Here is a 22,089-nt window from a genome sequence, read left to right as displayed (position 1 = left end):
GTTTCATCACCAATATGAAGGGTGTTATATTGAAATATGATGTCTATCTTATATGTGTAACTCGATTGATATCCATACTATAATTAATATAAAAAAATGTGAGTTTGAACCCATTAAAATATGTTTATCTTCCTATTTAATTATAAATAATTCTAAATATTGTATAAAAAATCCAACTCGAAATAAACAAATAAAACTATAAATCTATAAACAAAGCCAAAACCAATCAAAGGCACTCGTTTATATAGCCAAACGCCTTTTTGATGTGAGATTAATGAACTCTTCTTATTCTACATAATTTTGTGATAGTAAAAATTTTTCATAATATATGATATTATTTTTATATATTTTGAGGAAAAATATAATATAATATTTTGTACTTTTTCATAAAATATTACAACTGTTTAATTATCAAATTGATAGAATTTGTAAATGTGAAAAGTTATATTCATTGAATTGTTTAGAATTTTGATTAAATTGATAGAAAGTGTAAGTATTGAGGACTAAATCTATTATTATACTAATTAGAAAATGTTACATCAGTTGACCATTTAACCGAGACATTAGTGACAAAATTGAATTTTTTATAATTTGATGACCAAAACAAAAACACGTTAATAGTTAGGTAATTAATTATACACTTCCCTTCTTAAACATATCTAAACTAACCTCGGATGTCAAGTGATATTAAGGTTTTGATAAATCATTGAAAAAATTAGATCAACTAAAAAATAATATTTTCCACAATTTTTAATGAAAAAGTGTGAATTTTTAAAATTATTTTTATTTTATTTTAACTTTATCTTTTAAATATTTTCTCTTTAAAATTATATTTATCAAATAATTTATTTATATTCCATCTTTAATTTCAAAATATACCAAACAAAATTTACAACTTAAATTTAATAATTAATTTTTAACGCTTACTTTTTATTATTTAAAATTCCAATTTATTAATAAGGGAATGAATTATCCAACGAAGTCAAAGCCTAAATTCTTGGGCTATGGGTAGATCTCTTTCTCAATAAATGAGTTGAAGATTGAAACCTGCCCAATCTGTTGACGATAATTCTCTTTTAAGAAATAAGCTAAAATTCATTTAAGCGGTTGGATATTTGAAAATAAATCTGAACCGTTAAAACATGCCAACTCAGCATTTATATAACCTGAAACTACAAGTTAAATTATTTTCGACATGAGTGAACCCATTTATGTGGAGACCACTTAATTTTTATTGCCTCCTTTGGTTAAAAATAATTAATACAAATATAAATTTAAAATTAAAAATAGTAGTAAGCTTTTATAAAATTAAAATATTTTTAAAATAAACGATAAAAATTTTCTTCTTCTATATTAAAAGTAAAGTAGGAAAGGTTAAATATTATTAATTAAATTAATTTATTATTAATTCATATATTAAAATATGTGTAAATCCCTACCAAACATGTCTAAAAAATAATATGTTACAATTTGTGGTCAGCATTTACCCCTTAATGAATTTACTGAATGTAGAGAATTAGTTATTGGACTCGCTCAAATAGACATATTGGGAAACTAAAAAAAATCTAGTAAGCTAATAAAAATAATTAAATAATAGATATGATTAAAGAGATTAAATATGAAAATAAAATAAATAATTTTTTTAAGAAAACTTTAAAATATCAATTCAATCCCTCCTACTATTTTTAGCGTAACAAACGGATCCCATTATCAAAACATTGATCCGAACCTTAGAAATTCAAAAAACAAAAAAGAAATGTAAGGGAATGATATCCAACAAAGTCAAAGCCCAAACTATTGGGCATATGGATTGCTTATGATTTATGATTTATTCACGTCCTGAAACGCAGCCGTTTTACAGGCTGTCTTGTTTCGCAAGAAGACTAGAGTACTTTAAGAAAAGCACTCTCTTTCTTTTCGCTCAGTTGCTCTCTCTTAATACTCTCTTCACAAGTAAATCATCTTTCTCTCTTTTTTCTTTTTAAGTTAATTTTCTTTTCAGAAATAAGCTAAAAAATTGTGGGTTTTTTTGTTCTTTAGGGTTTTGTTAGATCTAACATCCAATCGATCCAAGATGTTTCTCACCAGGTACCATAGCAAAACATATTGGTTCCTCATCAAGTGTTTTTTTTTTCTTTTCTTTTTTAAATAATGTTTTGGTGATTGGTCTATGAAGGACTGAGTATGACCGTGGGGTGAACACATTTTCTCCGGAGGGAAGATTGTTCCAGGTAGAATATGCTATTGAGGCCATCAAGGTAAAATCCATTTTTGCTATTGTGTCCTTTTTTGTTTTATAAATTTTTGGGTTGCTTTGATGTTAATGGGTTTTTATTAATTGAACTACAGCTGGGTTCAACTGCAATTGGGTTAAAGACGAAAGAAGGTGTTGTGTTGGCTGTCGAGAAGCGTATTACTTCGCCATTGTTGGTCTGTACTCTTACTTGATTTAATACCATTACATTTGCAGATTATTTTTCCTAAAAGGGTTTTTTTTAATCCCCTTTTGCTTTAATTTGTTATGAATTGTTTGCTAAAATGCAATTTAAGGATATGTTTTTTAAGGTGTGGAGTTCCATTTGGAGAATGAGGTTATCGCTAGCTCTTAGGGATATAAGGAGTATCTTTTGACCTACGACCTACTCTTTAGTTGCAAGCATGTCAATATGTTTATTAATAGTCAATACCCTAGAATTGAAAATCTGGGTCCAAGCGACAGAGTTTGCTGTTGTCGACTCGCATAATGTGATAGACAGTATGCTGGTTCTATGTGATGTAATGAAATGTCTAAGACATGTCAAGTATTCTATCCAACTAGTTATTGCCTTTTTCTTCTTCTCTGTATGCTGCTTGATTCTCCCTAAGATTCCTTCACCTGCCGCATCTTTACTTAAGACTTAACAATTGAAGCTACATTCTTCTTAAAAATGATACTTGACGTCCAGCACGTATAGTAGATTTAGTGGGGTGTAGATTATTGCAACTTCTTCCCAGCCTCATAAGTACTGGACTCTCTTTCAGGAGCCCAGCAGTGTTGAGAAGATTATGGAAATTGATGAACATATAGGATGTGCTATGAGTGGCTTGATTGCTGATGCCCGTACACTTGTTGAACATGCTCGAGTTGAGACTCAGGTACCGTAGTTGTTATGCCCTACCCTTTGATGTGAAATTTTTTTGCAACTTTATGCTGATATCTTCTACGGTCACACAGAACCACAGATTCTCATATGGCGAGCCAATGACTGTAGAGTCCACAACACAAGCTCTTTGTGACCTGGCCCTTCGATTTGGTGAAGGAGATGAAGAATCCATGGTATGGTTGCATATAATTTCTATACATAGTTATAGAAATTTTAAGCTCCTTTTTCATGATGCTTTTTGCTCATTTTAGTAAGCAATAAACAAAGAGCCACAGCCAGTATGACTTCTACAATTGTGCATTTAGTTTCTTTTTTCATATGATACAGAATTCTATCCATGGCATTACTTTTTAAGTGCTTATTTACATGTCATATCGTTTTCCTATGCAGTCCCGTCCATTTGGGGTGTCTCTTCTCATTGCTGGTCATGATGAGAATGGGCCTAGCTTGTAAGTATCATATGAGTTTTCGTTATGTTGATTTTCATGTAGAAAAATCTCTTTCAACATATGGAAAGATGAATGAGTTTCTTTTAGGATGAACATTTATCTTAATTATGTCACTAGATAATTGTATCATCACAATTGTGATTTTTTAAAGTTTATTCACTGAACTGCCCTTCCCTGAAGAATGCAATCTATTAAAAAATTGTCACTACAATTAAAACTGTTCCCAGGGTCTATATGTTGTCATTTGCAATTGGTAATTTGGTAGAGATATAATTATAAGGTACATACTTATTACCGCATGCTTGTTTTAAATTGTAAGGTTTTAAGAAGTTAAAACTGTAATAAGCTCTAATGTGTCATGTACCTGATTTCACTGCCATGCTGTGGCATATTTTTGCAAGACTGGATGGTTACAGATCAAACACTGTATTTCACTAAATCACCTTTCAGATAAGTGCTTCATTTGCTGTTGCTTGCCGATTTACAATTATAGCATGGTTCTTCAAAACCTATGCTCTTCAGCATTGTTATAAACTTTGTATTAGGTAGTTATAAATCCCGAAGTATTTAAATTAGGAGGTTTCCAAATTATTATTTTCAATTAGAATGAGTTATGGTTTCCTTGGTTGGACAGATAGAATGAAGTATCCAGGCTCTGTTAGGGAAAAAAAGAAAAACCAATAGCGTTCCCTGTAGAATGCAGAACAAAATTGACTGGCATTGTACTGATAGGCACTAATATATTCTCGTGCTGTCATTTACCAGTTCTAACTTCTCTTTTGCAGATACTATACTGATCCCTCTGGCACATTTTGGCAATGCAATGGAAAAGCTATAGGCTCAGGTTCCGAAGGTGCAGACAGCTCTTTGCAAGAGCAATACAACAAGGTATATCTTCGTCTCTGTTTGTATGTTGTTTTTCAGCTTTAGGAGTGCTGATCTTGGTGACCTTATCCGTTTAGGATTGTTTTACACACATATTTTTGAGTATTTTTGGTGCTGAGTTACCAAGGGATTTTTCACCCTCACCTGCAGGACCTGACTCTTCAAGAAGCTGAAACTATTGCTCTGTCCATTTTAAAGCAAGTAATGGAAGAGAAGGTAAAGTTTCACGCGAAAACATTCAGTTTTGAGGTTCCGCTATATGTTTTTGTTTAATTTTGCTGACAAATGTATGCACCATTGAACAACGATATTGCTGCAGGTGACTCCCAACAATGTTGATATTGCCAAAGTAGCACCAACATACCATCTATACACCCCTTCAGAGGTGGAAGCTGTCATTACTCGCCTATGAGAATGCGCTGCCATCATAAGATCTTACCATGCAACAACCTGCTTTACTGTTATAACGATGCATGACTTGAGGGGGAGAAGCTTGTATTTGTTTCTTGGGATTCAAGCTGTGAAACGTTATTTTTGGTGTGGCACTAAACTCATCTACTCTTTCAGTTGGATAATTTAATTACACCAGATCGGAAAAAAGAACCTTTTTTATTTGGATATTATGTTCTCAAATTCATGGACTCGGTTACGGTTACCCATATTATTGCTTTTTAAAGTCAATTTGGCCTTGCATTGATAAGAAAGATAAGCAAGGACTAAGGTGGGCAAACGTGGTTAGCATTGTCAAGTTGAGTGAAAAGACCTCGGTGAAAGTGAAAGTAAAACCATTCTCAGAATGGTCCTTGACAATGCTCATTTGTTCTGATTGCCGTTTATATATCATCCCATCTCAAAAGAGTACACATGTTGACGACATCCAAAACATCAACCTCGAACAATTGTACTAAAGTAAAACAATTCTCAGAATGGTTCTTGACAATGCTCACTTTTTCTGACTGCCGTATATATGAATTATCCCATCTCAAAAGAGTTCACAGGTTGACAACATCCAAATCATCACCCTCGAACAATTGTACTCTACACATCAAAGTTTGGCATTGATCCCTGCATAGCTATTAGGGATTCAATTGGAGAAATAAATAAATAGATTTTAAAATTTTAAAATAAATAATTCAATTTTTTCGAAGTTTGAAGTTAACTCGAATAAATAAATGTACAACTCAATTAGTTTGTGTAAAATTTTGATCAAATTAAGGATAAAAAGATCATTAATGATCTAATCCATCAAGTTGGTGTTTCTTTTACGAAAACAAAAGACTCGTGGATGTCAGTATTGAATAACCTAATTAGTTATCTATCCGAAATAATTTTTCAATCTATACAATTAAACAGAAGTCATTGTTTCCTAAATTACTTGTAGATAGTTTAATGTAGAAGTAATATGCTTACTATGATAGCTGAAAAATTGTGATAGTGTAATTTTGATGAAACTTCTTAAGAGATTGTTTTTTACCTTTTCTATTAAATGATTTCTAATTAAAATTGAATCTCTCGTACTATTAATTTGAAAATTTTAAGTCAACTCATAAGTTTTATAAAATTTTATGACTTACTTTATCTTAATTCAGTCAATTTAAAAATTTCAATCAATTCAACTTAGTTCGATCGATTTTAACAAACAGCAACAATGATTCCAGTGCATAAGTCTGGCAATCCTTGTAAATAAAATGATCACAAGATTTTCTCACTAAGACATCAAAATTGTAAAAAGACTTGGTGAACGACTAGAAAACATTGGTATATCTTTCCATTAAATAGGAAAGGACAAAAAAAGAAAAGGAAGGAAAAGATTAACAGTGTCCATGTCTATATGGGAGAAGTAAAGGACACGTCTTATCGCGAATTCTTGCAAAGGGTACCTCAAACTTAGTCACGGAATTCATCCATGAAACGTTTATGGAAATCTGTTAAGCGGGTGACGATGGCCGGAATCTTTTCTTCTTGAGGGAGTATTGTGCACCTAAAATGCCAAGTGCCAGGCACCTATGGCCAAACCCCCATGTTACTCATTGTTAGAGATGAAAAAATGGCAATTCAATTGGCATAAAATTGCTATATTCTGACCAAACGAAAGCCAATATAATGGCAGGTCAACTTACCTGCCCAAAGCCAGAACCAGGAACAAAAACGATTCCGGTTTCATTGAGGAGACGACGGCAGTAGAATAAATCTGGTGCTGTTTTCACTTCTTCAGCAGCTTTGATTGCCTTTTTAGGCAGATTAATTCTGGGGAAAAGATACATTGCACCTTCTGCCTTGTTGCATGTTATACCTTCCAACTTGTTGAATGCATCTTCCAGTGTCTGCATGCATTTGGAATTTTGTTACAAGTCATATAATTTAAATCTACTACCTCACCAACCTCCAAGTTCCCAAATTTCTTGGTTAAGCACCATTTTAGAATGGGGGATTTAGCATCCATTCAGGCTACAACAAAGCATCAATGGCCACTTTGCACCATGTTCATGTCATTTGAACCAATCAAACCTAAGAGAGGACTAACCTTTGCCCGCCGTGCTAAAGATGAAAGGATTCCATCTCTTTCAGCAATGTATGACTCGTATGATTTGTCTCCAACCTGCAAGTTTCATATGTTCCGTCATTTGCAACAAACATCATATGTCCATAGAAGGTGGTAGAAACTGGAGATGATCAAGATTTTTAGTAGCTTTTACATGCCCCCTATGTAAATTGTCACCCATGACAAAGCATAATAGTTGGGAGATTCAAAAGCTTTCTCCAATAATGTGTTTCTTCTATAAGAAACAATGCTTATAAGCAGCTTGTCAAAGCTCAAAATCTATTTAGTCCTATGTCATACATCCAATGTCATTTGAATACAAACAGATAACTGGCTTTAAATGGCAAAAGATACAACCTTAGGTGGACTCATGACAAGACTAGCAAGAATTTGACCAGTGATGTTAGAACACAGATTCACAGATGCTAATTTGTATATATGCTCCCTCACATCAGCACCAAACCCAGTAACCTCCATGTAACCTCCCCTTTTTCCACACTCTCCATAATACCCTGGAGACAGTAAAAGAGTTTATATTCTGTGTCAAAATTCCAAACTTTGAATAAGCTCATTCACATTCCGTAAATGAAATAATAGAAATAAGATAAAACCAATGTTACCTTTCGAGACCGACTGAAAAGATACCAAGTGTATATCCTTCTCGCCGTAACCCATAGATCGGGCAACCTTCTTAAAAGAGTGGAATTTCTTTTCAGGAACATAAACATTCTCCTGGTAAACCTGTGAAACCGAGGTGGCTATCAAGGTCAGTGCAAACTTGCCCTTGGGAAAGCGAAGTCATTGTTAACGAATGGTAAAGCAAGAACATATGCAAATCAACCTACCTCATCTGCTAGCAAAACAAGACCTTCTTCCTTGCAGAACTCCACGATTGCCTTCTGGTTTTCCTCAGCAAGAACCTGCAATCAAAATGAGAAAAATGAAATTGCAGGAACCTTTTTCATTTATAATATACTTTTCTGAAAGCATTTCATTGATACCTGTCCTGTTGGGTTGCCTGGATTTATTACAACCAAGGCCCTAACAGTGATGCCATTAGACTTGGCTTCCTGCAGTTGTTTCTTAAGCTCAGATACTTCCAAACCCCATCCTGTAGCTTCATCAAGATAGTAGGGAACCTGTAAAATCCAAAAGAAAGTTGTAATTACAACAACTGGCCGATCAAAAAATGGTTGGACGGTTAAAGGAAATCTCTATTGCCAATCATTTAACAAGTTCTACCGGGAAAGACAGCTAAGAAGTAATCCTCAAGAAACATAACGCAACTTGATATAGGTCAGTTAAAGCTTGGTCAATGAAGCAAAAAGTGAGTACTTACTTCACTAACAGATAATTAAAGACAGCTTACAAATAACTAAATACTAAATAATGCTTTAAGTTATTATATGCATACCAAAGTTCCACCATGCAGCGCAATTGAAGCGGAGTATAAAGGATACTGAGGGATGGGACAGAGAATTCCATCTTTCTCAGATCTTATCAGTAACTGCATCATCATATGCACCTGGAAACAAGGAAGAAAAATCCAATCTGTCATACATGCTTTCGTGAGGAACTCATGAAACATGTAACAAGAAAGTTTGAGATGGAAACTTACTGCAGGGCTGGCACCATCTGTCATGAAAATATCATTTGGATCAGCAGGAAAACCATCACGAGCCTCGATTGCAGCAGCAATAGTATCACGTAATCCCTTAATTCCCTGATGTGAATAATATGCAAGCATAAATTGATTTCCAATAATAATAACAAGTTGTCAAAATTCCAAGATATGAGCAATGATCAGAACCTGGCTGTGACTGTATGCACCAGTTGCTTTTCCTGGAATTTGATCAAGAATTTTCCTAGCCCGCTCTATGGAGTCCGCACTGCAACAAGCCATGAACCAAATTACACGAGACAAAGGAATGACTGTAAAAGAAAAACTGATAATCTGCCAAAGTATTCTAGGCTAGATGAAGAGAACATCTCTATATGTTAAACTTTCACAGGGCTCAATAGAAGCTGTTAAAGTTTTCTCACAAGAAATCTAGAAATTTAACAGAAAAAACAGCAAAGCTGATGGATAATATTAAATCTCAGTACCTGAATAAAGCCTGTGTTTCACTTTTGGCCAAAATGGCTGGATGGTCACACAATGCAAGAACCTATAGCAGAGATATCCTATTTAGAATTGCTTCATTCACAATGACACAAACTCGTGGTAATCAATATCATCTAGTAACAAAACCAACCTCTCGGAAAAAGGTTATTGACTTCTGACCAAGAGACTGAGGATTTCCAATGTTGCAGTACAGAATCTGCAAAAGAGAACTAGCATTTAACCCCAAATACAAAAATAAAGGTACGTCAAACAATAAAAAAGCCTCTTCATTTTATTTCAGGATTGCACACTCCAACTCTACAAGTGTTGATTAAAAACCTGTAAAGGAAGAAAGTTATGTACCTCTTGAAAGGGATAAGCCTCTGGCTTAGCCTGTATCTCTTGTTGCAATTTCTGCGAGAGATATTCAGCAAATGTCATTAAAGAACTATTTCACAAAATTTCAAAGTAAATCCATCTTCATATACCAAACTGTATCAGCAGAATTTACTTTAAAATTTCTAAAACATAATGAAACTGTCAATCATATGGACACCGATGCTGTAATGACCCAAAAGTCATACTTAGGGTGTGCACATAGCATGAGATATATAACGTGACAGAAATAAATTTATTACAAATACATATAAGAGATTATGCAAACTGGCATACAACCTGCGCAAGGATGACAATCTCACCACGTACAGCATACTGGCATTCAATGACCTGGTAATAAAAGAGAGGATTAGTGATAAGGAAACAGATTGATAACAAAACAAGCACAACACACAAAGCATAAAACCAGATTCAGAAGTATCGATAAAACAATATCCAACAACAAATCAAACACTAAATTTAAAAAAAAAAAAGAAAGAGAAAATAAGATAAACCCAGATTCAGAAATAGTCCAAATTGAAGGAAAAAGAAAAAGAAAATAGTACCTTGGGGTTAATACTATCAACAGTAACCTGAGGAGCCATTGTTGAAGAAGAAGAAGAAATGGAAATCAGCTACAGTAGTAGGGGAGAAGAAAAGGGTATAGAGAATGAGAAAAGGAAGTTAGAGAACGTTGAAAGTGATAGTTTTGACGTGACCTTTGAAGGAGATTTCTTGCATTGCAATCACAAATTTCCGCATCGCTGTTTATATATACACACTACACGCGTTGTTAAACCAGAGGCGAAAAGTAAATAAGTGGCCTTTGAAAGGAGAGAGAGAGAGAGAAACTCAAAGCCCATTCGTTGGAAGAAACGAAAATTAACCTGAAATTGTCAGGTGTCCCTTTGCGCCCACGGTTTCAACATTAATGATGTAGCATTCAGTCATTCATCACGTTTAAAATTAAAACTATACATGGTAGAAATTTTAATTTTAGATTTTTTCCAAAGAATAATTTTAGATTTTTTAAAATTAGCTAAACTATTAAAATAGTCTCTTTTTTTTTTTTTTGTTTCAGGTTAAATTTTAATTACTTTTGTTTAAAATGTTATGTTTTAGTCACGCACGTTGTTGTATTGTAACATTTTAGTCATTGAGCACTAATTGTTGTTAACGTTGTAACGTTAAACATATCTCAAACGAAAACGATAATTTTAAATTAAATTATACAATTGGTCTCTATATATTTTTTCGTTTTGAACAATTTAATTTTTTCTTTTGTGTTCTTTTAACTTTCTTTTTTTTCTCTTTTTTTCCATTCTTTTCTCCATTTCTTTTAGTTTAGTTTTTCTATATTTTTCATTTGCTAAAACTTTTTTATGTTTATGAAAAAAAGAAGAATGTGAAATCTGAAATCAAAATAAAAAGAGATGGAGAAAAGAGGAAGACAGAGAGAGAAGCAGAAGAGAATGAGAAATAAAGAAAAAAGAAAGAAAGTTGAAAGAACGTAAAAAAAAAATTTACTCAAAATGAAAAATATGGAAACCAATTGTATAATTCAACCTAAATTTCTTTTATTAAAATGATGATTTAACATGCCAAATCATCTTACCATTACACCGTTAACGGCAATTAATGACTTAGTGGCTAAAATGTTACACGTTAATATAAAAGTGACTAAAACATAATATTTCAAACAAAAATGACTAAAATGTAACCCGAGATAAATAAATGTGACTATTTTAATAGTTTATCTTTTAAATTTTGATTAAATGGTAGCAAGTTACGTTATTTTGAAATTTTCATTTTATTTATAACGCCATGTGAGCCTTTAATTTTCATATTAAAGTTTTAAATTTTAGAGAATATAAGAATAAAAACAATTAAATTGATAAATATAGGTATAGTATAAGATTAATAGTAAAATTGAACAAAATTAATTTAATTTAGATTAATATTGAAATTTAAAATTGATTTAAGACTAAATTTAAAACTTGCACTTAGCACAATGATTAATAGTAGATTTTGACGTGAAAAAAATGATAATGGTTCTTTGCCCAATTTTAAGTTTATCGTACTATAAGCGTCTTCAATTTCATTATGTGTAGTTTTATAGGTAAATTTTTGTTTGATATATTTTATTTTTAATTATTTATTCGTTTTTGTGTTTTGTATCGATTTAATTATACTTTTAAGTTATTCAAACATATATTTATATCTGTATTATTTTATCCTTTGTAAATTTTAAAAATCATATTATTTTCTAAGGGAATTTTATATTAATTAAATATGTATTGTTGTACATATCAAGAACTAATTATTTACTTCTTACAATGTATGTTTTGGCATTACCATGTGCTTCGTCATGGCACTAAGCACGCTGTAACAGTAATCTAATCTACCAAGAAGATTGTTTTATATTACCATTTATTTATTTATTTATTTTTCTTTCAATCTTGTTGTAAACTATGGGTTTGTTTCCTTCGTGTAAATTGTTTTTCAAAAAATATATATTTATTTAATATATAAAAATTATTTTTGAGCTTAATACTTTTTGTGAAACCCTCTCAAATTTTGAGTGAGCTCTCGAATTTAGACAAGTGTACTATACATACATTTTCGTGAAAGGAGAAAACCTCTCATGGAAACATTCAAAGTCTTTCGCATATCTTACTACTATTTCCTAGCCTTTCAGATGGACCAAATTATTTTTCATCAATCCTAATGATGATATGCTTGGAATAAATTCTGAAATTTCAGCCCATCAAAATCGCTTAAGTACTTTCGATAAAAAGAAGAAAAAAACCTTAAATATTAAAAATGCTTCGTAAAAATAATTAAAATTTAAAATTTTAAATTTTTAATCGAAAATTAACAATTACTTGAGTCTTTTCAATTTTATCAAAACTTTTAACGGACTGTTAAATGCTAAAGTAGCAACTATGGTAAAAAAATGATTACATGGCATTTGATGTGAAAAAATATTAACGTGGTGGGTTTAATTTATATTTTAATTATTTAAGCTTAAACAAAATCAAAAATTATAAAAATAGAGAAAATATAAAATTATTAAATTATAAAATATTATTGATATATAAAAATACAAACAGATATTAAATATATAAAATATTATTTACATAAAATTATTAAAATGATAAAGAAATTTATAAAAGCCATTAAAACAATTATAGAAAATTTTTGTTATATCGAAAGTTTGAAGTTTTTAATTTCAGTAATAAAAAAAATGAAGAAGTTATTGTACTCAACAGCTTATATCCCTACTTTTTTTTATTGGTTGTGGAATACTGCAGAACAACACGAAAGTTTGAATGAATGAAATGAAGAAGCTGAGCAACATTCTCTTTTGGTAGAATAGAATGGTCGGAGTCAGAGAGGCGAATGAAAGGATTAACTTTCATTCTAAAACAAATTTTGTGATTATACTGATAAAAATTAGAATTGTCAGTCTAATTATATATTGTCAAAAATTAAATTATGCGACATTAGATATTTAGAAGAATTTTCTAAAAATTTCATCATGAATATCAAAAATTTAAAAATAAAAATATAGAATTCTGGAAAACTAATATTTTCATAAATTACCTCTACCATGGGATGAAATTTGTATAAAAAATACAATTCTTATTTAGAAAAGCATAGTAAATTAGAATTAATTTTGCAAAAGAAAGAATAACTTTATATTATTTACAAAGTAAGGCTTCTAAACCAGTTAAGCATAAATTAAGTAATTAGCATTGTACAAAAAATTTAGAAAATGAATGGGAATTTGGATGTAAACCGATACGTCCTAGTACTTAAAAACATAAATAGAAAAATAGAAGATATAAGCTAGTTAGATGGAAACCAAGAAATAGAAAAATACTGGTTATAATAAAAGAAAAGATTTGTTAGAAGAAAACTTCTAAAAATCTAAAAACAAATATGTAAGCGTTTTATATGTGATGAAGAAGGACATATAGCACCAAATTGTCCTAATAAAGGAAAAAGTGCAAGAAAATGATTAAAACACTTGAAGAACAAGATTTAGAAATATGTTAAGAGGAAATAAATCATGAAGAAATATTATACTAATTAATATCATAAATGATTCGATACATGATGAAGAAAATATATATTTATGTTTAATATGAGAAATAGTTCTAATAATCAATTAGAAGAAATTCCTAAGAATGAACAACAAGATATAAAATTAGGAAACATAATCGGAGAAGAAAAATACTTTTTGATAAAATGATAGAAAAATTAATAAAAATCATATTTCTAAAGAATAAATTTATAAAATATCTAAATATAGGATATGGTGTCAAAGACATATAGAAAAAATAAGTGGTAATACAAGAGCTAAAGATGCTAGAGGAGGATTAATGAAATCCCATTATTTACTAAAGATAAAATTAAGAAGATTAAAAGAAATATCCTCAAGTTAGATATATACATTTAGGAATAATAATGATAACAATAAGAGCTTTGTTTAGAAAAGGTCATGATATACCAATAATAGCGTTTTATTAGATAAAAGATTTGAAAATCCAATAAAAGTACTTATTGAAGGAATTCAATCAAATTTACATACAAGAGTAATAGGATTTAAAGTTAAATCAAACTACTTTATATCTATTACAGATCATTTGATAGAAGAATGTTTATGTCTTAGAATTGCATAAAAAATTTGAAATTAATGATTTAGCAAGATCTAGCAATAAGTTGGAATTTTATTAATAAATATACTAATACAACGAAGTTAAAATCAAAGAAATTAATAATAAAATTATTAAGCTCTTTGAACCTAATAACTTCACTATTGAAATACAACCAAAATTATTACATTTAAGAGATTTATCAATATCAAGAGATTGGATGATAGAAAAGATAAGTAGTGCAAGTACTTCTAAACCTGTAAGTACTATAGAATATATGTCGTCCGGGATAAATTATATTTTAGAAATACTGCTATAACAAATACAAATGATAATTTAGTTTTACCTCAAATACTCAAATAGAGGAAGATGAGGAAAATACAAGTGCAAGTTTATACCTTCAACACCAATAGGAATGAAAACAATTCATATTCCTATTTTTCCTACAGAACCAAGTAGAAATTCTAGAAACACTAGAATAGAAGAAATACAAACTTCAATAATTATCCAACAAATGAAACTTGGAATAAGTGATGTAATTACATTTTCAAATTTCTAATATCTAGGAAATATTACACATATATTGAAATTACATTTCAATTTAGAGAATATAAAACATATTCTTTGCATGCTTTATTAGATAATCTTGAGCTACAACTAGTAGTTGCGAAAGAATGTTATTCCTTTAGAAAAATGGGAACCTATGATACATCCAATAAAAGCCATAGGAATAGATGGTAATGAAACCATAATCCAATATAAAGCTAGAAATGTATCAATCTATATAAATAATGTAAGATTTGTGATACCTAAAGTATTATACTTTCCGCAATGCATAGAGATATATTATTAGAAAATAATTTTATATACCAACATTTGCCATTTTCTATTGATAAAAATTTAATTATGTTATTTGTAGAAAAAATTCTGTAGAAATACCATTAGTAGAAAATCATAAATTTATTTGTGATAAAAATTTTACACCACCAAGAAAAGAACAAATTAAACAACTTGAAACAAGTCATTGGTTGATTAAAATATTAGAAAATAATTTTAGTGAAGGACCATTAAAATTATGACAAAATAGCCCTAGATATTGTGAAATTAAATTGGAAAATCCCAATAAAATTATTAGAGTTAAACTAATGATCTATACTAAACAAGATATAGATGAATTTGATATACAAATTAAAGAATTATTAGAAAAGGATTAATAGAAATAACTAATAGTCTACATTCTAATTCAGCCTTTATGGTTAGAAATCATGCGAAATAAAAGAGAAAAACCTAGAATGGTTATTAATTATAAAAGATTAAATCAAAATATTATTTTTTATGAATATTTTATTCCAAGAAAGGATTTTTTAATTAATCAAGCTAAACAAATAAAATATTTTAGTAAATTTGACTATGAATCAGGATTCTGGCAAATCACGCTAACAGAAGAATCCAAGCCTTTGACAACTTTTAGTGCACCTAATGGACATTATCAATGGAAAGTAATACCATTTAGATTATGTAATGCACCACAAATCTTTCAAAGATGGATGTGTTATATATTTAATAAATATAAAATATTTTGTGTAGTCTATATAGATGATATTTTAATATTTTTCAGATATATTAGAAAAACATAAAAAAACATTTAAATATCATTTCTCAATAATTCATAAAACATGGAATCATACTAAGTCCAAGAAAATAGAACTAGGAAAAATAGAAATAGAGTTCTTAGGATTAAAATTATCAGATATGGTCTTAAACTACAAGATCATATTGTAGTAAAAATAAAAAGCAACTTCAACAATTTTGGGGAATTATTAATTATGGAAGAAATTTTTTTCCTAATTTATCTGAAAAAATAGGTAAGTTATATGAAAAGCTGAAAAGGATAAACCCTTTATCTAGTTCAGATGACTCGAAAATCATAAAAATTTAAAATCTAAAATAAATCATATTCTAAAAGTTTATTTACTTAAACAAGGTGATAAATTAATTTTAGAAACAGATGCCTCACAAAAAATTTTTTTAGGGGGCCGAAATTAAATTATAATTTTTACAATAGAAAAAAAGAAATTTCACTATTTTAATAGATTATATATTTATAATTTTTAAAAGATTAAATCAAACTTTTATATTTTTAGGGGGGGTTAAAGTATAATTTTACCTTTATTAATTTAAAATTTTAAAGGGGCCATATGCCAGCTCCTAGTTTCGCCACTAGGGGGCTAGCAGGGGTCCCGCCCCCTAAAATTTTCTAAATTTTTCTTTAAGGCCCTTTGTCTAAAAATAAGATAAATTTGTGTTTGGCCCTCAAAAGTTTTTTGAAGTTTTTTATTTAATTTTTTTTATAAATTTTATAATTTTTAATGATAAATTTAGTAACATTTTAGTTAGTTTGGTAACTTAATACAAAATAGTATCTAAATATTAATTTAGTAAAAATAAAGTTAAATGATTATAATATCTAATACAAATTGAACATTTAACTTATTTTGTTTTTCTAATATTTTGGTACCGAATTTAAAATTACCTTGTTGAAAGTAGGCTCGACCCATGCTTTGAAGATATATATTTTATAAAGATATCTCGATCCCCTATCAACCATTCTGGCTTTGTCTTTGATGTTGCATATATTTTTAGAATATAATCATATTAGAAGACCATTAATTGTCGAATCATTTGAGTATTACATTACAAATGTATACACCATGTATCGTAGGTATTACTAGTTAATTTGCAACTTTGAGCAACATCATGTCCATCACCTAAGTGGGTCAAATTATATTAATATCTATTAGCTAATTAAGTTATAAGTTTGTTAGTTAATCTAGCTGTTATCTAGTCAGTAATTTCATCGTTAGCTTAGTTAGCTGTTTACTTCATGTATATAAGCATTTTTCCTATTCTGTAAATAATAAGGAAAATCATTTTCATATTTTCCACGTTTTCTACATGGTATCAGATGTAAAATTCTTTCTTTCTTTCATTTTTCTTTTCCGCCAAACACTCTGTTTTTCTTGATTTGCTCTTTCAATGGCAACTTCCGATCCATCGCTTCCTTCCAGTCCGTATTTTCTTCATCCAAATGAAAATCCATCGCTTGTTCTTGTTACTCCAACATTAACCAGCCTTAATTACAATTCTTGGTCAAGAGCGATGCGAATGGCTCTTCTTTCTAAAAACAAATTGAAGTTTGTTGATGGTTCTATTCTTCCTCCGGCGACCACAGATTCAATCTATCCGGCGTGGGAGCGGTGTAACAACATGGTGATTTCATGGTCGCATCATTCTATTTCACAATCCATTGTTAATAAAGATTCTTTGGATCGACATCGCGATGATATTTGGCGCGATCTTCATAAGAGGTTTTCGCAGGTGATGTCTTCCGTATATCCGATCTTCAAGATGAAATTTCTTTTCAAACAGAAGAACGCTCTGTGACTGATTACTTCACTGAGTTGAAGGTTCTTTGGGACGAGTTGTTAAATTTCCGTCCACTTCCATCGTGTTCGTGCCGTGTTCAGTGCTCGTGTGGTGCTTTTACCACCATTCGAAAGTATCATAATAATGACTATGTCATCCGTTTTCTCAAAGGATTGAATGAGCGATATGCTTCTATTCGATCTCAAATTATGCTTCTGGATCCTCTTCCGACCATCAATAAAGCTTTTTCTATGGTGATTCAACAAGGGCGACAGCTTCTTGCTCCCTCTTCTACTGTTTTTGCGAGTAATGCTGTTCGTCAACCTTCCAAGAGGCCATCTCAGGCTTCTTCTCAGGTTTCTTCTCGATCTTCTGATTCCAAGATTGATACTCGAAAATGTACCTTTTGTGGTGGTTTACGGCACACAGTGGATACTTGTTATCATAAGAATGGATTTCCACCTGGCTATAAGTCTCATAATTCAACCTCTCGTGTTCATAATATGTTTGAGGAAATTGATGCAGACACGGTTGATTCTTTTACTGGATACTCTCAGTCTGTTACATCACAAGGTTCTGGTGTTACTTTGACTCAGGAGCAGATAACTCAGCTGTTGGCATTGCTTCCTTCTTCTTCGAACCAATCAACCAATCCCACTCACTCACAACCTACACCACACCTCACCAACCAAGTCCTGGCTACTCCATCTCTCACCCTTGCTTCTACTGAAGGTATATTTTCTACACCTATATCTTTTCATTCACCCTATTGGATAGTTGATACTAGTGCTACTGACCATATCACACACACATTAACCTCTTTTGCATCCTACACTAAAATAAAACCTATCTATATTACATTACCTAATGGTACTAAAGTCACTGCTCGTTTCTCTGGCACTGTTATATTTTCTGCACATCTTTACCTTACCAATGTTCTATACATTCCTGAATTTGCCTTTAACCTGTTATCTATCACTAAACTTACATCCACCTTATCTTGTTCTTTTGTGTTTCACAAATCTTCTTGTGAAATACAGGCTCTCCCTTCTATGAAGATGATTGGTACAGCTAGAGTGATGTCTGGTCTTTATTTGTTGGACTGCCCTGTTGCTTCTTTTTCAGTGTCAACCCCTACTGCATTATAAGTTTCTTCATCATCCACTTTGTGGCATTACCGACTTGGCCATCTTTCAAATTCAAGGCTCAAGTTGCTGTCATCATCTATTCCCAACTTGTCTTTTTCGAGTGATTCTCCTTGTAAAACTTGACATTTGGCAAAGCAAAAGAAACTTTCTTTTCCTGTAAGCCATTCACTATCAAATAAATTTTTTGATTTGATTCATGTTGATATTTGGGGGCCTAATGCTGTTGTTTCTATTACTGGTCATCGTTATTTTTTAACAATTGTGGATGATTTTAGTCGTTTTACTTGGGTTATCCTTATGAAAACAAAATCTGAAGCTCGTGTTCATCTTCAAAATTTTTGTCTCTTGGTTGACACACAATTTGGTTGTAAAATCAAGACTATTCGAAGTGATAATGGTCCTGAGTTTAATATCCCACCTTTTTATGCTTCTCGTGGTATCATTCATCAAAACTCTTGTGTTGAAACTCCACAGCAAAATGGTTTAGTGGAGCGTAAACATCAACATATCCTTAATGTGTCTCGTGCCTTGTTGTTTCATTCCAAATTACCTGAGCTTTTCTGGGGTCATGCCATTTTACACTCTGTATTTCTTATTAACCGTACACCAACACCATTATTAAACAATCTTACCCCTTTTGAAAAACTAAATTCCACTCCACCAGATTATCAAGCCTTAAAAGTTTTTGGTCGCCTAAGCTTTGCCACCACCTTACAATCCAATAGACATAAATTTGATCCTCGTGCCAGAGAATGTATTTTCCTTGGTTACCCACCTAATGTCAAAGGCTATATTTTGTTTGATCTTGCTTCTCATGACATTTTCATCTCTCGAAATGTCATGTTTCATGAAACTACCTTTCCAACTGTCATACCTTCCTTTGACACTATCCCACACATTACTTTTGATCCTTCCCTGTCTTATGATACTGATATACCATCTCCTGAACCTATTCCCTCACCTCAATCTGACTCTTCAACTCAATCCTCTCGGCCATCTCGCACTCGAAAACCACCATCTTACCTCCAGGACTATCAATGCCATTTATGTCCACCAAGCCAACCTTACTCCACTCTTTATCCATTAACTAATTATCTTACGTATGCCAACCTCTCCACTTCTCAATTACATTTTACCTTAACCATCACTGCAGCCATTGAACCTCAAACTTTTAATCAAGCCAACAAACAGTCCCAATGGAGAGAAGCAATGCAGGCTGAATTTTTAGCTCTTGAACAAAATAACACTTGGGTTCTTGTTGATTTACCACCTAAGAAACAAGCCATTGGTTGCAAATGGGTGTACCGTATTAAGCACAAAGCAGACGGTTCTATTGAGCGATATAAGGCTCATTTGGTTGCTAAGGGTTACACGCAAACTGAAGGTATTGACTACTTTGACACTTTTTCTCCTGTAGCAAAGATTACAACTGTCAGATTGTTACTGGCTATGGCTGCTTCAAAGAAATGGTTTCTCCAGCAGTTAGATGTTAATAATGCCTTCTTACATGGAGACCTTGATGATGAAGTTTATATGTTGCCTCCTCCTGGATTTGATTTGGGTATGAATAAGGTTTGCAAACTTCAAAAGTCACTTTATGGACTTAAACAGGCTAGTAGGCAATGGTTTTCAAAGCTTACATCAGCTTTGTTGTCTATTGGATATGTGCAATCCATGGCTGATTATTCCTTGTTTGTGAAAAAGGAAGCTACTTCATTTACTGCTTTGTTAATCTATGTTGATGACGTGATTCTAACTGGTGACAACATGGATGAGATTAACAAAGTCAAAGCCTTCTTGGATACCTCATTTTTTATCAAAGATCTTGGAGATTTAAAGTATTTTTTGGGGTTAGAGGTAGCTTGAAGTTCATCTGGTATTCATTTGTCCCAAAGAAAATATGTCTTAGACATTCTTTCTGATTTTGGTTTCTTAGAGTGCAAACCTGCTAAAACACCTATTGCAACCAAACTGTCAAATGATGCTTCTCATGAATATTTTTCTGATGTTACTGCATATAGACAACTTGTTGGCCGATTGATTTATTTGCAGTCTTCTCGACTTGATATATCATTTGCAGTACAACAACTGAGTCAGCATTTAGATAAACCTACACTCTCACACTTGCAGGCAGCTCATAGAGTGCTTCAATATTTGAAAGGATCTCCTGGATCTGGTTTGTTCTTTTCTAGTTCAACAATTCAACCAGTTCTTAAAGCCTTTAGTGATTCAGATTGGGCGGGTTGTCTGGATACGCGACAGTCAATCACTGGATATTGTATGTTCTATGGTGACTCATTGATTAGCTGGAAGGCAAAGAAACAAACTATTGTTTCTCGTTCTTCCACAGAAGCGGAGTATAGAGCACTTGCATCCACAACATGTGAAATCCAGTGGCTACATTTTTTGCTGACTGACCTTCATCAGCCTGTTTCTCATCCAACTTCATTGTATTGTGATAATGCTTTTGCTTTACAATTGGCTGCGAATCCTGTTTTTCATGAGAGGACAAAACATATAGAGATAGATTGTCATCTCATTAGAGAAAAGACTACTCAGGGTGTTATCAAATTGCTTCCTTGTTCATCCAAAGATCAACTTGCAGATATTTTTACCAAGGCCCTTGCTGCAATTCCTTTTGAGGCAAATTTGGCCAAGCTGGGAATGAAGAATATCCACTCTCCAGCTTGAGGGGGCGTATTAGCTAATTAAGTTATAAGTTTGTTAGTTAATCTAGCTGTTATCTAACTGTAATTTTCTGTTAACTTAGTTAGCTGTTTACTTCATGTATATAAGCATTTTTCCTATTCTGTAAATAATAAGGAAATCATTTTCATATTTTCCACGTTTTCTACAATATCGGTATTTCTATTCTCACGAAATATTTGATTCATGGCTTTTAAACTGAATTTTTATTTTGTGAAATTTATATATAGGATTTATGTAAAGGGTATATTTTATAATATATAAGAAAATTTTATTAAAATTTTATATATGTTTTAAAAATAGGAATAATAAAATAACAATCAATTGATTATAAAAAATTAAACCACCTCATATTCCTAATTAGATTAATTTAAAAGAAAAAAATCTATACTACGATATATAAAATAAATGCCCTAAGGCTTTCCACAGTGGACACCTGTCCATTGTTTTTTTATCTTGACATGAGAACATAATGTAATTTCAATTCTAATCCTTACTTTTTAGATTATAAGAAGGTTAAATTTTAATTTGATCCTCATAACTTTTTCTAAATTTGAGATTTAATCTATATGTTTTAATTTTGACACAATTTAGTACCTCAATCTTTATAATGTCATTAGTTTCTCTAAACACTTTATTCAAATTAAAAT

At 31.3% G+C, this 22,089-nt stretch overlaps 1 protein-coding gene and 1 pseudogene across 1 annotated transcript; one reads left to right on the top strand and one right to left on the bottom strand.

Annotated features, from left to right (window-relative positions):
- Positions 1–1,852: 1,852 nt before the first annotated feature.
- LOC105777887 (proteasome subunit alpha type-5) lies at positions 1,853–5,095 on the top strand. The gene is made up of 10 exons (XM_012601390.2): positions 1,853–1,953; positions 2,041–2,088; positions 2,177–2,258; positions 2,350–2,430; positions 3,022–3,135; positions 3,215–3,316; positions 3,534–3,592; positions 4,378–4,480; positions 4,628–4,693; positions 4,797–5,095. Exons 2-10 carry the CDS (start codon positions 2,075–2,077, stop codon positions 4,887–4,889), a joined length of 714 nt encoding a protein of 237 aa, XP_012456844.1. The 5' UTR covers positions 1,853–1,953; positions 2,041–2,074; the 3' UTR covers positions 4,890–5,095.
- Positions 5,096–6,073: 978 nt separating this feature from the next.
- LOC105778074 (alanine aminotransferase 2-like) lies at positions 6,074–10,275 on the bottom strand (annotated as a pseudogene).
- Positions 10,276–22,089: the final 11,814 nt, after the last annotated feature.

This window comes from Gossypium raimondii, chromosome 10, assembly GCF_025698545.1.
Source record: "Gossypium raimondii isolate GPD5lz chromosome 10, ASM2569854v1, whole genome shotgun sequence".
Classification (NCBI taxonomy): Eukaryota; Viridiplantae; Streptophyta; class Magnoliopsida; order Malvales; family Malvaceae; genus Gossypium; species Gossypium raimondii.
This window is presented reverse-complemented; position numbering and strand designations above follow the sequence as displayed.

Coding starts and splice junctions, on each gene's coding strand:
- LOC105777887 (XM_012601390.2), top strand. Junction 2,259..2,349: donor ATGCTATTGAGGCCATCAAG/GTAAAATCCATT, acceptor ATTGAACTACAG/CTGGGTTCAACTGCAATTGG. Junction 3,593..4,377: donor GATGAGAATGGGCCTAGCTT/GTAAGTATCATA, acceptor TCTCTTTTGCAG/ATACTATACTGATCCCTCTG.